The following is a 13,986-nucleotide window of genomic DNA, read 5'->3' on the forward strand; positions in this document are numbered from 1 at the left end:
CATTTAAGTTGTATACAAGGTGTAACAAAAATTGTGGTCAGGGTTTATACAGCGCTATGCTTGTTGAAAACGGAGTCGAAAAGTCCTGTACTATTTTTTCCTGCAATGCATATTTTTTCTGTAATAACTAATTGAAGCACAGCCAATCAATCGCGTTCTCCAACGGAATGTACAGCGGAGAGGACGTCGGTAAAACTGTTACGTCGTAGACAGCCAAATGCATGGAACGAAAAGAAGTCGAAAAATCTTGTACTATTTTTTCCTACAATGGATATTTTTTCTGTAATAACTAATTGAAGCACAGTCAATCCATCGCGTCTTCCAACGGAAGATATAGCGGAGAGGACGCCGCTAAAATTTCTACATCGCAGACAGCCGAATGCATGGAACGAAAAGGAGTCGAAAAGTCCTGTACTATTTTTTCCTACAATGGATATTTTTTCTGTAATAACTAATTGAAGCACAGCCAATCAATCGCGTTCTCCAACGGAACGTACAGCAGAGAGGACGCCGGTCAAATTGCTACGTCGCAGACAGTCGAATGCATAGAACGAAAAGGAGTCGAAAAGTCCTGTACTATTTCTTCCTACAATGGATATTTTTTCTGTAATAACTAATTGAAGCACAGTCAATCCATCGCGTCTTCCAACGGAAGATATAGCGTGGAGGACGCCGCTAAAATTTCTACATAGCAGACAGCTGAATGCATGGAACGAAAAGGAGTCGAAAAGTCCTGCACTATCTTTTCCTGCAATGCATATTTTTTCTGTATTAACTAATTAAAGCACAGCCAATCAATCGCGTTCTCCAACGGAAGATATAGCGGAGAGGACGCCGCTAAAATTTCTACATAGCAGACAGCTGAATGCATGGAACGAAAAGGAGTCGAAAAGTCCTGCACTATCTTTTCCTGCGATGCATATTTTGTCTGTAATAACTAATTGAAGCACAGCCAATCAATCGCGTTCTCCAATGGAATGTACAACGGAGAGGACGCCGGTAAAACTGCGACGCCGCAGAAGCCGAACGGAGCTTTCCAGCGTCCTCTCCGCTGTACATTCCGTTGGAGAACGCGATTGATTGGCTGTGCTTCCATTAGTTATTACAGAAAAACTATGCGCTGTAGAAAAAAATAGTACAGGACTTTTCGACTCCTTTTTCACCAAAGAAAGCGCCGTATAAACCTTGACCACCGTGTGTATGTTACACCCTGTATATTTGCAAAAGGCGTCGTTGAGAGCTAATATAAAAAATGTCTCATATTTTTAACACTTACATAATCATAATGTATCATATGACAGATTGTAATAATATAGAGAAGCCGCAGCATCTACGGATGTCCGGAGTATCCTAGGTTGACCTAGATTCTCAAAGTCAATTCACCAAAAATCGATCGTTTCTCCCGCCAGGACTACTTGGAGCCGATAAAGGCACCTGCGCAGATTTATCGATTAGTCCACCTGGTAAAACTGACTAGGACCTTGCAGCAGTTCCTGGAACCAGTGCAGTTGGTCATAGGCAATCCATGGCGCGGCTCGTTCGCCAACTGCCAGCCTAAGTTCACTTTACTTCCACCTAAGTTGTCGCTTACAAATTTCCGCCCCACCGCGAACCGTGGACTTCTCATAGGGAATTTAAAACCAAATCGCATAACCGACCAAATTGACATCCAAAAGCTCCAAGTGTCTGCAACTACCGAGTAACCAATTTGCGCAGTTTACCCATCGGGATACCGATTAGAGCATCAACGTCAAATCTAAACTAGCTGTTCCAAGTAAAGTAAAAGAAAAAAGAAGAAAATCTCAAAAAGAGTTATCAAAAAGCCAAGTCTTCCGCGGATCAGGGCACGATTCTTCGTTGGGTGCCGATCCGCTACCAAAAACAGTGATTCATTCACCGCGAATTCATGACAGAGTACGGGACCGGGGTAACCCTAAATACTGTCCACCAACTCCATGTCAGGGACTCCATCACGAGCTAAAACAGAGATAATGATAATTGACATAGAGTTTCCCATTGATGAACTATCAGCCGGTTCAAAATACTTCCTGTCTCGTGCTCGGTGACTTTATCCACGCACGCTGTAGACCTAGACCCTGAAACCAGAAACGAGTCTAGACGACCAGGGACTTTCGTGCGCTTGCGCCGATGACATATTGATCCACAGTGAGTAGCGCTGGGAGGAAAGTCCACTCGAGTTGAATAAATATGGCCGTCCGAATTGTCGTTCAGCTGTTGAGGGTCCTTCCAGTGCTCGCGATACCCATCTTCGGGGTTGAAACCATTAGCCTTCCTCGGTCGGGCCTTGAGGACAACTTCGTCGAAGAGAACCAACCCCGGACCAGCTTAGATTGTCCTGGGGAGGACGAACTTCTTCTGGGACTGTTTCGTGTAAGTTCGGAACTTTCTCACTTTCCGGTACACTTGCATCCCGTCTGCGCACGTCCAATTTATTTTCTAGTGCAATATTTTCTTTACATTTCGTCAGATTAAGGCGATGTGAAAGTGACGTCAAAGAGGTCTCGTTTATGAAACTTTTCTCCGAACTGAGTATACCGAATTGTTTGAAACTTGACAATGTGAGTATGGAAGCTAGAAAGAAGGTCCTGACACCCATACAATTTTAATTCTTTAAAAATATGTTTATAGATATTTTCAAAATTGTTTTACAAAAAATGAAATTTTGCGAGTTTCGGGACCTACCTTAGGGTCTTCATATTCACGTTGTAAAGTTTAAAATGATTCGATACACCCAGTTCGGAGTAAATTTTCAAAATTGTTTTACAAAAAATGAAATTTTGCGAGTTTCGGGACCTACCTTAGACTCTTCATATTCACGTTGTAAAGTTTAAAATGATTCGATACACCCAGTTCGGAGTAAAGTTTCATGAACGATTGAGATTTCAGATGCTGCTTTTACATTCCCTTAAGGCGATGTGAAAGTGGCATCCGAAAGCTCAATCGTTCATAAAACTTTTCCTGTCCCTCTGCAGTCAATTAGGGCCTAAGAAACCATGAATCCAGAGGATTTATAGTTTTTTACTTCAATTTCCTTATAATTATTGTACGAAAACGACAGGTAGTGTATGCCATTTAGTACAATACCCAATATACTTCGACACAGCTGTCGATATTAAAAATGAACGTTGACAAAATAGGGATTTAGAAAAATTTTCTTTACCGACATCGATGAAATTCCTCGACGTGTTTCACAAGTTCAGAAAATTTAGTTGACACGAAAATCACAGATGGCGCAGGGGATCCCTCTGCAGTCAATTAGGGCCTAAGAAACCATGAATCCAGAGGATTTCTAGTTTTTTACTTCAATTTCCTTATAATGATTGTACGAAAACGACAGGTGATGTATGCCATTTAGTACAATACCCAATATACTTCGACACAGCTGTCGATATTAAAAATGAACGTTGGCAAAGTAGGGATTTAGAAAAATCTTCTTTACCGACGTCGATGAATTTCCTCGACGTGTTTCACAAGTAAGAAGATGACAGGGAATGAGGAAGGAACTTGTTACTTATGAAGGTAAAGTTGTCCAGTTTCGTTTTAGAGAATAATTTTCCATAATTTTTGACAGGCCATACAATCAGTAGCTGATCAAATCTCGGTGCCGCAGCTCATTGAGAACCGAATATGGCGAGGACCCCAAAATCTAGGACAAATTTCTGGAGTTTCCGTGGACCCTTCCGGAAAACCAGTAGTGTTCCATCGCGGAGATCGAATTTGGGACTATCAGTAAGTTTCTATTTTACCTAACTTAAAATTGCACTTTATTCGATATTTCTTTTTAACGCGTAGAGCACAAAATCCTCCATATCGAATAACATAAAATGCATTGCCAAGAAATGTAATCTAATTGGCGCAATTTGGAATCTAAAGACAACCCAATGTTGAATTCTTGGGCAAATGATCTTTTGAAAAAAGTGAAAAATTTGTTACGCTCAACCTTCTAGTTCACTAGAGCAAAGTTCTAATTTGCTGCCGTAAGAATACACTAGCGGCTTCGTATAATCATGATTGTTTACGTCTTTTGCTGTTTCTTGTAAAGGCAGATGAAATGAGTTTCTTTTTCCATGCACAGAACCTTCAACAGTTACTTCCAATACCGAGAGGAATTTCGTGGGCCAATACAGCAGGATACCGTTTTGACATTAAATCCTTACACAGGCGATGTCGAGGACAGTTGGGGAGGTAACATGTTCTATATGCCCCATGGAATCCACGTGGACCATTTCGGAAATGTGTGGTTAACGGACATTGCTCTGCACCAAGTCTTCAAGGTAAATTCACTACCCAAATGACCGTTGTTCCCGGAATATGATGCAAATATTTAAGGTATACAGTGTATAAGTATAAGGTATGCAGTAAAGTATACAACATTCAACGAACGCAGAATGTCCGCCCGGTGGACAATCATATACACCTGTCCCTCAATTTGCGCGAATATCTGTTCCACGTAGATTTGATTTACGCGAATAAAAATCGGGTAAATTGAATCCGTCAATATAAAAGGAAGAATATTGGAAATAAAAGCTAGTAAAAGTTTTAGAAATACATGTGTATAGATTTAGTTCACATAACTTAACGAAAAAAGAAATAAGTAAGACATTTTAGAAAACAGAAGTATGTCAGTTTTATTCGATGTCACTATCGCTCCTGTAATTCAAAACAATAAGCCTTTTCTTTTTAATTGGCATAAACTCATCATCATTGCTTGAAATATTTGGAAGTTCGTCTTCATTTGCATCGTGAATGTAAATTTTTTCAGATAAGTTTTTCTCAATATTTTCTGTTACTAAGTTTTCATAAATTTACTGATATACGCTGCAACATTTCATTAAATTTTGACGAAACTAAGGTTCTTTGAATGTTTGGATCATTGTCTATAATGGCATATTCCAATTTTTTGGCTAACTGAAGAGCTTATGCTTTAGCAATCGCTGTAGGTTTTTCTCCTTCTTCAAGTGGGTTAAAAATTTTCATTTTCACGTCCAAAGACCTCAACTTTCTCTTCTTTCGTGTGATTGAAAGTTTGTTAGATATGACTGGGGTAAAATTTAAAAATATAAATTATTAATCTAAACGGTATAGTAACGATATCGTCCTCTCAATGTCCAAAGTCACCCTGTTCGCTTCCGCACAACGGCCCAGCGGCCAAAGACAATGCCTTGTACGGGTCTAACGCAACAAACCCTAGTAGCATAAAATATTTATCCTATATTTTCTATATATTTAACGAATATCGTACATTTTGTAAATATTTACCAGACATTTGAAATATTGGCAAAACGTTTACTTCAGAATATTATCCCTATAATATTTATATAATATTAGCTCCATGTGTTTTCATAATATTTTTCTACCAGATATAAAAAACATTTTGTTTCATTTTAATACAAGTATTTTTTAAATATTATCTGCCGAATACATTATAAACGTTTTAAAAATATTTAAAATCAAAATCACACGTTTTGCTCCCATAATGAAATAGCGGAACGAAAATATTAGAAAAATTTCTCGTGTTTTTTGATACCAAATGAAGTGTCCGATAATAGTCGTGAAGTAAAAAATGTATTTTTATTATGTTAATAAGTTAAAAAATATAATTTCTCTATATGTTTATAAATTATTGAAACTAAATATGTCATTGAGATTTTCAAGAAATATTTCAAATATCTTCGAATGAAATCTACAAGAAATCTTAAAAAATCTGTCGCTTGAGATATTTAGCAAAGATAACTAACAAATATTTAGAAATTATTCTATGCTACTAGGAAAGTTTTTTTTTTGTGTCACGCGTTCCGCCCACTAATTTCACAATCCTGACTGTATAAAATTGTCAATTTTAAAACTTATAGGAAAGTATGTATGTATATACATATCTGACCGCGTAAAATAAGATCGCGTAAATCATTTCCGCAATATATTTACTGCAGAATCAAAGAATAATTATTAGGAAAAAGTCAGGACAATTGTACGACAATTTAGAACACTTTGGTAATCGAGAAACTTGCATTTGAACGGGATAAAGACAAAAAAGGTGTCTTATGCGCTTCTATGCTAAAACGATGGTAATACAAGGTCTCGGAGTAAAAATTTAGTTGACGCGGAAATCACAGATGGCGCAGAGGGTCCCTCTGCAGTCAATTAGGGCCTCAGAACGTATGAGTTCAGAGGATTTCTGGAGTTTTACTTCGATTTCTTTATAATTATCGTATGAAAACGACAGATGGAGTGTGCCATTTAGTACAATACTCAATATAATACGACACAGCTGCCAATATAAAAACGAACATCGGCAACGTAGGTATTTAGAAAAACTTTTGTTACCGACGTCGATCAAGTTCCTCGACGTGTTTCACATCACCTTAAGAGACTGAGAGCTATTAATTAAAGGCTTTAAAAAATGAAAACTTAAAAGTTATGAAGAAAAATCTCTATTTCAGTTCCTAAAAGGTTCCAAGACCCCAAATTTGATCCTTGGTCGGCGATTCGAGCCAGGATATGACGCGACGCATTTTTGTCAACCAACCTCGGTAGCCGTCTCCAAAACCGGCAAAATTGTCATAGCTGACGGATATTGCAACAATAGGATCATGTTGTTCAACCCTTCTGGAGAACTACTGGATATAATTCCCCAACCCGGAGGCAACTACTTACACTTTATTTCCAACCTATATAATTCTGTGACTCTACAAAACATTAAAAAAAATATATATCAACACTATATCAAATCTAAAGAAATCTTTTCTTACTTAGCGTTTTAGATGATACCATCACCTCGTTAAATCGAAATGAAATCTTTTCAGACCATCTGTCTCTGCAAGTACCCCATGCTCTGACCATCCTGGATAAGGGGGATGTTTGCGTGGCCGATCGTGAAAACATGAGAGTAATTTGTCTGAACATCGGCCTAAACGGAACTGAAAGATCACGCGATCCAACGTTCACATTTCAGAGGCCCGACCTCGGCAGAGTTTTCGCAGTGGCATCAGATGGTACGTACCGTGTCGCGTATGTACATATCTATTGTTATGAATTTCTTCATACGCTCACAGTAAAATACAATTTATTATAATAGTAATTTATACGTTTGGGCTCTTTGTTGAGATCCAATCAGTTACAGTGTTCGAAAAGAAGTTTCGAAGGGCAAGAGACTTACTCAGTTCGATGGCTGCTTAACGAATGCCGCATTTTGTCTTTTGCGATTCCTTCATTGAAGTTAGAAGACCTTACGTGGTCAAATCTCAGGAAAGGAAAGGGGGAATAGGGTCTTTACCGAGAAATGACACCTAGGTCCAGCATCAGCGCGTGAACTTTTACGTGGGAAATTGCATAACACTATATACGCAAAGCCCTGGAAGTATATGGACATACCAGGTGTATACGTTTAAATCCGTCGATTGCTCATAGATTGCGTTAGGGAGCATAACAAGTTACTATAGACACGCCATACTTTTGTTTTGTATGAGTTTGACATCTGTCAACAATAATCAGTGTGCATCATCAGCAATTTCATACAACGCATAAATTTTTCCATTGGTAATTAGGGCTAGTTCTTGACAGAAAAAGAGCATATGCGAGAAGCTCTACTTTTTTGCTTCAATTGGAAGAAATCGGCTGCCGAATCGCATCGAATGCTTGTGGTGGCCTACGGCGACAGTGCCTCATTGGAAACGTGCAGAGATTGGTTTCGTCGGTTTGAAGACGGCAATTTTGACCTGAGCGACAAAAAGCGTGAAAGTCGGCCCAGGAAGGTTGAGGACCATCAATTGCAGGCTCTTTTGGACGAGGACGATACCCAATCGCAAAAAATGCTTGCCGAGCAATTGGATGTTACTCAACCAGCCATTTCCATGCGCCTACGTGCCATGGGAAAGGTTCAAAAGATCTGAAAATAGGTGCCGCATGAATTGACCGATAGGCAGATGGAGCTACGCCAAAACACATGCGAAATCTTACTCGCCAGACAAAAAAGAAAGTCGTTCCTGCATCAGATTGTGACTGCCGATGAAAAGTGAATATTTTTCGAGAATCCTAAACGCAAGAAATCGTGGGTTGATCCCGACCAACCATCAAAATCGTCCGCAAGAACAAATCGCTTCGGACGGAAGACGATGCTGTGCGTTTGGTGGGATCAGCAGGGTATCGTCTACTATGGGCTGTTGAAACCCGGTGAAACTGTCAATGCCCACCGCTCCCATCAACAACTGATCAAATCGCTTCGGACAGAAGACGATGCTGTGCGTTTGGTGGGATCAGCAGGGTATCGTCTACTATGGGCCGTTAAAACCCGGTGGAACTGTCAACGCCCACCGCTCCCACCAACAACTGATCAAATTGCCCCGTGCCTTGCGTGAAAAGAGGCCGGATTACCAGCAAAGATATGACAAGCTGATTTTTCTCCACGACAACGCCCCATCGCACCCGTCAAAAATGGTCCGAAACTACTTGGAGGCCCTCAACTGGGAGGTGCTACCCCACGCCGCTTATTCCCCAGACCTGGCCCCTTCCGACTACGACCTGTTTTCGTCGATGGGCCACGCACTCGCTGAGTAACACTTCGATTCTTACGAAGAGGTCCAACAATGGCTTGATGAGTGGTTTGCCTCGAAAGTAAAGGAATTTTTTTGGCGTGGTATCCATAAATTGCCCGAGAGATGGGACAAATGTTTGCTGGCGAGGGCCAGTACTTTGAACAAATTATTTCTTCGCTTTCAATGAAAAAAACATGTGTTTTTCTGACTAAAAAACAGCGGATTTAAGCTTATACACCTGGTATGTACGCACGTGCGGACGAGGGCATAGCTCCGTTATGCAATTACGCAATTACGTCCGTCGGCGCTGTTGATGCAATTATGAGTGCTTACCGGCTGCGAGTAATTAACCGTATAATATCGGCCCAGGGCGTTAAAGTAAAGCCGTATTCGCGGTTCCTTCTCCGGTTTCGCGTTACCTTCACTTTTTTGTAATTACGAGACCTCGGACTTTGTCAAGTTAATTTAAGGTGAAGTGAAACACCCCTTAAATCAGTCGATTCGAATAAGACACTTTTCTTAAGGATATTGAATTGAACTGTCTGAAACTTTGACACACCACTCGTGAGCAGCTAGGAACTATCCCGACACTTTCAAAATTTGGATTTCTGGAACAAATTTTGTAGCTTAGCCCAGACCAGAACCAAAATAACGTCGATCTCTCATATTTCGATCAATATACAATTATTGAAGGCTCTGATATGAGAAGCGAAAGGGTCAGGACAATTTTACGACAATTTAGAACACTCTGGTAATCGATAAACTCGTATTTGAACGGGATAAAGGCAAAAAAAGAGTTGTATGCGCTTCTATGCTAAAACGATGGTAATACGGGGTCTCGGAGTGAAAATTTAATTGACCTGGAAATCACAGATGGCGCAGGGGGTCCCTCTGCAGTCAATTAGGGCCNTTAATATTATCTGCCGAATACGTTATAAACGTTTTAAAAATATTTAAAATCAAAATCACACGTTTTGCTCTTATAATGACATAACGGAATGAAAGTATTAGAAAAATTTCTCGTGTTTTTTGATACCAAATGAAGTGTCCGACAATAGTCGTGAAGTAAAAGAAATGTATTTTTATTGTATGTTCATAAATTAAAAAAATAATTCCTCTATATGTTTATAAATTATTGAAACTAAATATGTCATTGAGATTTTCAACAAATATTTCAAATATCTTCGAATGAAATCTAGAAGAAATCTTGAAAAATCTGTCGCTTAATATATTTAGCAAAGATTACAGAGAAATATTTAGAAATTATTGTATGGTACTAGGGCGGTTGCATTAGCAACGACTTTAAGGCTAAAACACTCAAGACGAAGAATTTCTCCGTTTAACGTAACAAAATTGTAGTCCGACTTCCTGTGGATGCAAGGAAACAATATCAACTAGTAATAATTTACTTAAGAATTTTAAAATATCTGATGAATTAATTATTGTAATATTAATTACCCAGGTAATTACATCTATGCCGTCAATGGCCCAACATCGCCGGTTATTCCGATTCGGGGCTTCACGATGAGCACCAAAGTTGAAGACTTAGCGAGGCACTGGGGTCCTTTCAGCGGCGTAAGCAATAATGATTATTTATGCATGCAATACGTATATATTGATGTTTAATTTTAATTCCATATTTTTTATAAATTGTAAAATCATCATTCATTTATTAATCATCTTACTTCCCGCCCAGTCGTTCCAGAAACCACATTCAATCGCAGTCTGCCCGAACGGAACTGCACTCTACGTGTCGGAGATCGGGCCGAACAAGGTTTGGAAGTTCGACCTCGTCTAGTGAACCTTCCCCGAGGTGAACATACCCTGCGTGGACATGCGTGTAAAAAAATAATTAAAGAAGAAAAATCGAAAAAAAAAAAATTGCAACCCAACGTTAGACGAATTTGACAAGTGTCTGATACGATCGTCAAAGCGTGCAATGATTTGGTGCATTGCATCATCCTAAGAATTTTTCCCTGTCGTATGTTTCGTGTATCAAAGAGTACAATGTAATAGTACATACAATAGAAGCGGTACTCTCTGGTACGTTCACATCAGACGGCACTAAAAAAATTCAAAGTTTGCCTACTTTGGTGCCTATCAAATAGTCGTCAAAATTCTCACCGTAAACTGTGTCCTCCCATTTTGCGGAATAACTCGATACTTTATAAATTATAGACAATTACATAATCCACATTGTATAAAAGAAAGTTCACGGATCACATCGTGTACTTTCGGTAAAAGCGTCTCAACGCGTGCTAGGTTACCCCATGCCATCTGTGACGTCATAGAATGCGACAAAAGTTGGGAAGGAAACAAAAGGGATCGAGAAATAATATGAATATGCATATTATTACACACGCACACCCCCACACAATTTTTCTCACGTTACACTTAACCGGGTACCAATCGCAATTGCTTGCAAACCTCGACGGTACGCAATGAATATAATGCCGATTAAGGGGGTATGAAAGTTGCCTCAAAGAGGCCTCGTTTATGAAACTTTTCTCCGAAATGGGTGTACCGAATTGTTTCAAACTTTACAATGTGATTACGAAGGCTATAAGTAAGGTTCTGACACCCGTGAAATTTCAATTCTCGAAATATTTCTAAAATTTTGTATAAAAATGAAATTTCATGGGTGTCAGCACCTTCCTTATAGTCTCCATGTTCACGTTACAAAGTCTGAAACTATGCGGTACACTCAATTCATAGAAAAGTTTCATGAATGATTCCCCTTTCAGATACGACTTTCACACCCCCTTAACGATCCCCAGCGGCAACCACGTACTTAAATTACATTCTTTTCTCAAAATTCATTAATCAGAGGTATAGGTGTGCTAAATGTTCGACGTATCATCGATGTTCGACTCCCTTCGTATTCGTTGTTCATTGCGGTGCTGTCGTGTCATAGGGATAATCAGTGTGTCTCGGCATATCCGAAAAAATGAATATTTTTCAGAATGATACTTAGAGGCGGTAACGACTAATCCTAGTACTCGCAGTTTAATCGATGAAAGGAAGGGATGTTCATTAAGGGGATGTGAAAGTGGCATCCGAAAGCTCAATCGTTCATGAAATTGTTTTACGAACTGGGTGTACCGAATCATTTAAACTTTACAACCTGAACGCGGAGGCTATAAGGAAGGTCCTAGACCTCGTGAAATTTCATTTTTTATAGAATATTTTGAAAATACCTATAACCAAATTTTTAAAAATTGGAACTTTATGGGTTTTAGGACGTCCCTTATAGCCTCCATATTTACATTTTCAATTTTGAAACGATTTCATACACTTTGACTGGAGATAAGTTTCGTAAGCGAGACTTCTTTGACGCCACTTTCACATCACCTTAAGTGTCGCGTATATCTACCTATCAACCTCTTCGTCGTGATTCAATCGATGTTAGATGGGAAATTTCGACGTCTATGTACATGCACCGAAAGACGGGAAATGTTAGCCCTAGGGTGAAGCGTACTAATTCTACTTGTAACAATAAGTATGTCGCATGCGAACGTCAACTTTCGCGTCGAGACGAACATGTAACGAAGAACACCAACCGGCCGCTTATTACAAAAGAAAAAAAAAGAAACAAAGATATGAAAGGATGCATCTCCACCAATTGGACGCAGCTACTCGTACCAAAGCGAGGCATTTGGGTTTACACTCGATTTGCAAGATAATACTCCGTAAATTTTAAGTCATTTGGATGCGATGTCGTTGAACCGTCAGGTTATTACCTGCCATCCAAATAACCATAACAACCTCAGTACTTTTTATGCAATGATGCACTATTTAAGGACTTTAGGGAAATCGCTTTTGGGTTGGGCAAAATCGGCGCGGTTATAGGGACTTTTATTTCCCACGCTATTTCCAATAAACCCTAGTAGCATGGAATAATTTATAAATANATATAGGATAAATATTTTGTGCTACTAGGGCTTTCTTATGCCTGAATTTTGAAAATCAATTGACACTATCACGTATCAAAAATATTGTTTTCGTTTAGACGGTGTTGGAAGGTATTGTTTAAAGTTTTACAGGCCAAAACTGCGGGAAGATAAAAGGTTTTAACTTTATCGAGAAGCGGATTTCCCAAGCTTAACAGTAAATAATGCACTTATAGATAATGTTTAAGGTTAATCAAACTTCATCGAAACAAGTCGCTGTAAACAAAATGTGCGCTACGGAAGAAATCTATAAAAGCCGATATCAAATTAGTACCTGACGATGAGAATCTTCTTTGGCTACATATTCGGAAATTAAGCCCTTCCATCGTGTTAAAATTGACTTTGACGTGTCATACCGAGATTAATCAGTGGATTTTATATTAACAAATCAAACGGTAATTAGGCACTTTGCGAGTGTAATGCATATTTAGCAAGGACAGAGAAGTACGTTCGCGCTTCTTTTGTCAAACCAAATAATTAGTATTCCCGTATATAGATCAGAAATTGATGTTAATTGGGCAGTTTCTTACACACGGATAAACAACGAGTTAATTTTCATTTATCATTCGTTGAATCTCGGGATAGCGAATGCATTATTATCCGCTACTTATGTATAATAAAATATATGATTAAAAATATATTCGCCATCCACAGACGAGCCGAATGGTAAAAGAAAATTTGTTTATTGTTTACATACAATGGAGCAGATTTGCCCTTCCTAGATAATGACTGGTTTGGATTCTAAATCGCTTACAAATTTGTAGAGGGTAATTGGAGGTGCAATTTAAAAAAAGAACGCGAAATATTAAATTTAATACAACGTGATTACCATTTGCGAGTTTTCAGACGAATCGATAGTATTTTTTCTTAAATCTTAATTCAATGGAACTTTACCTACTCAAAATGGTGCAAGGTCTGTAGAGATAATTTTAAATGCAGATTACAATACGCAAATGGAATTTATCTGCAATAAGAGAAGCAATTCTTGCAAAATTGTAGATGCAATTTAAAAAGGAACTCGAAATATTAAATTTAATACAACGTGATTACCATTTGCGAGTTTTCAGACGAATCGATAGTATTTTTTCGTAATTCTTGATTCAATGGAACTTTACCTACTCAAAATGGTGCAAGGTCTGTAGAGATAATTTTAAATGCAGATTACAATACGCAAATGGAATTTATCTGCAATAAGAGAAGCAATTCTTGCAAAATTGTAGATGCAATTTAAAAAAGAACTCGAAATATTAAATTTAATACAACGTGATTACCATTTGCGAGTTTTCAGACGAATCGGTAGTATTTTTTCTTAATTCTTGATTCAATGGAACTTTACCTACTTAAAATGGTGCAAGGTCTGTAGAAATAATTTTAAATGCAGATTATAATACCAAAATGGAATTTATCTGCAATAAGAGAAGCAATTCTTGCAAAACATCCTTAAAAAATTAACGTCGCTGTCGGAAAAAAAGAACATTTAACTT

General features: G+C 38.5%; 1 protein-coding gene across 1 annotated transcript; it reads left to right on the top strand.

Annotated features, from left to right (window-relative positions):
• The first annotated feature begins 1,509 nt into the window (after positions 1-1,509).
• Positions 1,510-11,683, top strand: LOC105695935 (peptidyl-alpha-hydroxyglycine alpha-amidating lyase 2). Its single transcript, XM_023433677.1, has 7 exons — positions 1,510-2,391; positions 3,593-3,750; positions 4,097-4,295; positions 6,462-6,663; positions 6,825-7,013; positions 10,015-10,127; positions 10,249-11,683. The coding sequence occupies exons 1-7, from the start codon at positions 2,209-2,211 to the stop codon at positions 10,348-10,350; spliced, it is 1,146 nt and encodes a 381-aa protein (XP_023289445.1). The 5' UTR covers positions 1,510-2,208; the 3' UTR covers positions 10,351-11,683.
• The last annotated feature ends 2,303 nt before the right edge of the window (positions 11,684-13,986 follow it).

The sequence above is a fragment of the Orussus abietinus genome, unplaced genomic scaffold (assembly GCF_000612105.2).
Source record: "Orussus abietinus isolate OABI.00-Male unplaced genomic scaffold, Oabi_2.0 scaffold193, whole genome shotgun sequence".
Classification (NCBI taxonomy): Eukaryota; Metazoa; Arthropoda; class Insecta; order Hymenoptera; family Orussidae; genus Orussus; species Orussus abietinus.

Bases quoted from the DNA above. Each gene is read 5' to 3' on its own strand.
- LOC105695935 (XM_023433677.1), top strand. From the start codon at position 2,209: ATGGCCGTCCGAATTGTCGTTCAGCTGTTGAGGGTCCTTCCAGTGCTC. The intron at 2,392-3,592 runs GTAAGTTCGGAA...AATTTTTGACAG, and splicing joins TTCTTCTGGGACTGTTTCGT to GCCATACAATCAGTAGCTGA. The intron at 10,128-10,248 runs GTAAGCAATAAT...CTTCCCGCCCAG, and splicing joins ACTGGGGTCCTTTCAGCGGC to TCGTTCCAGAAACCACATTC.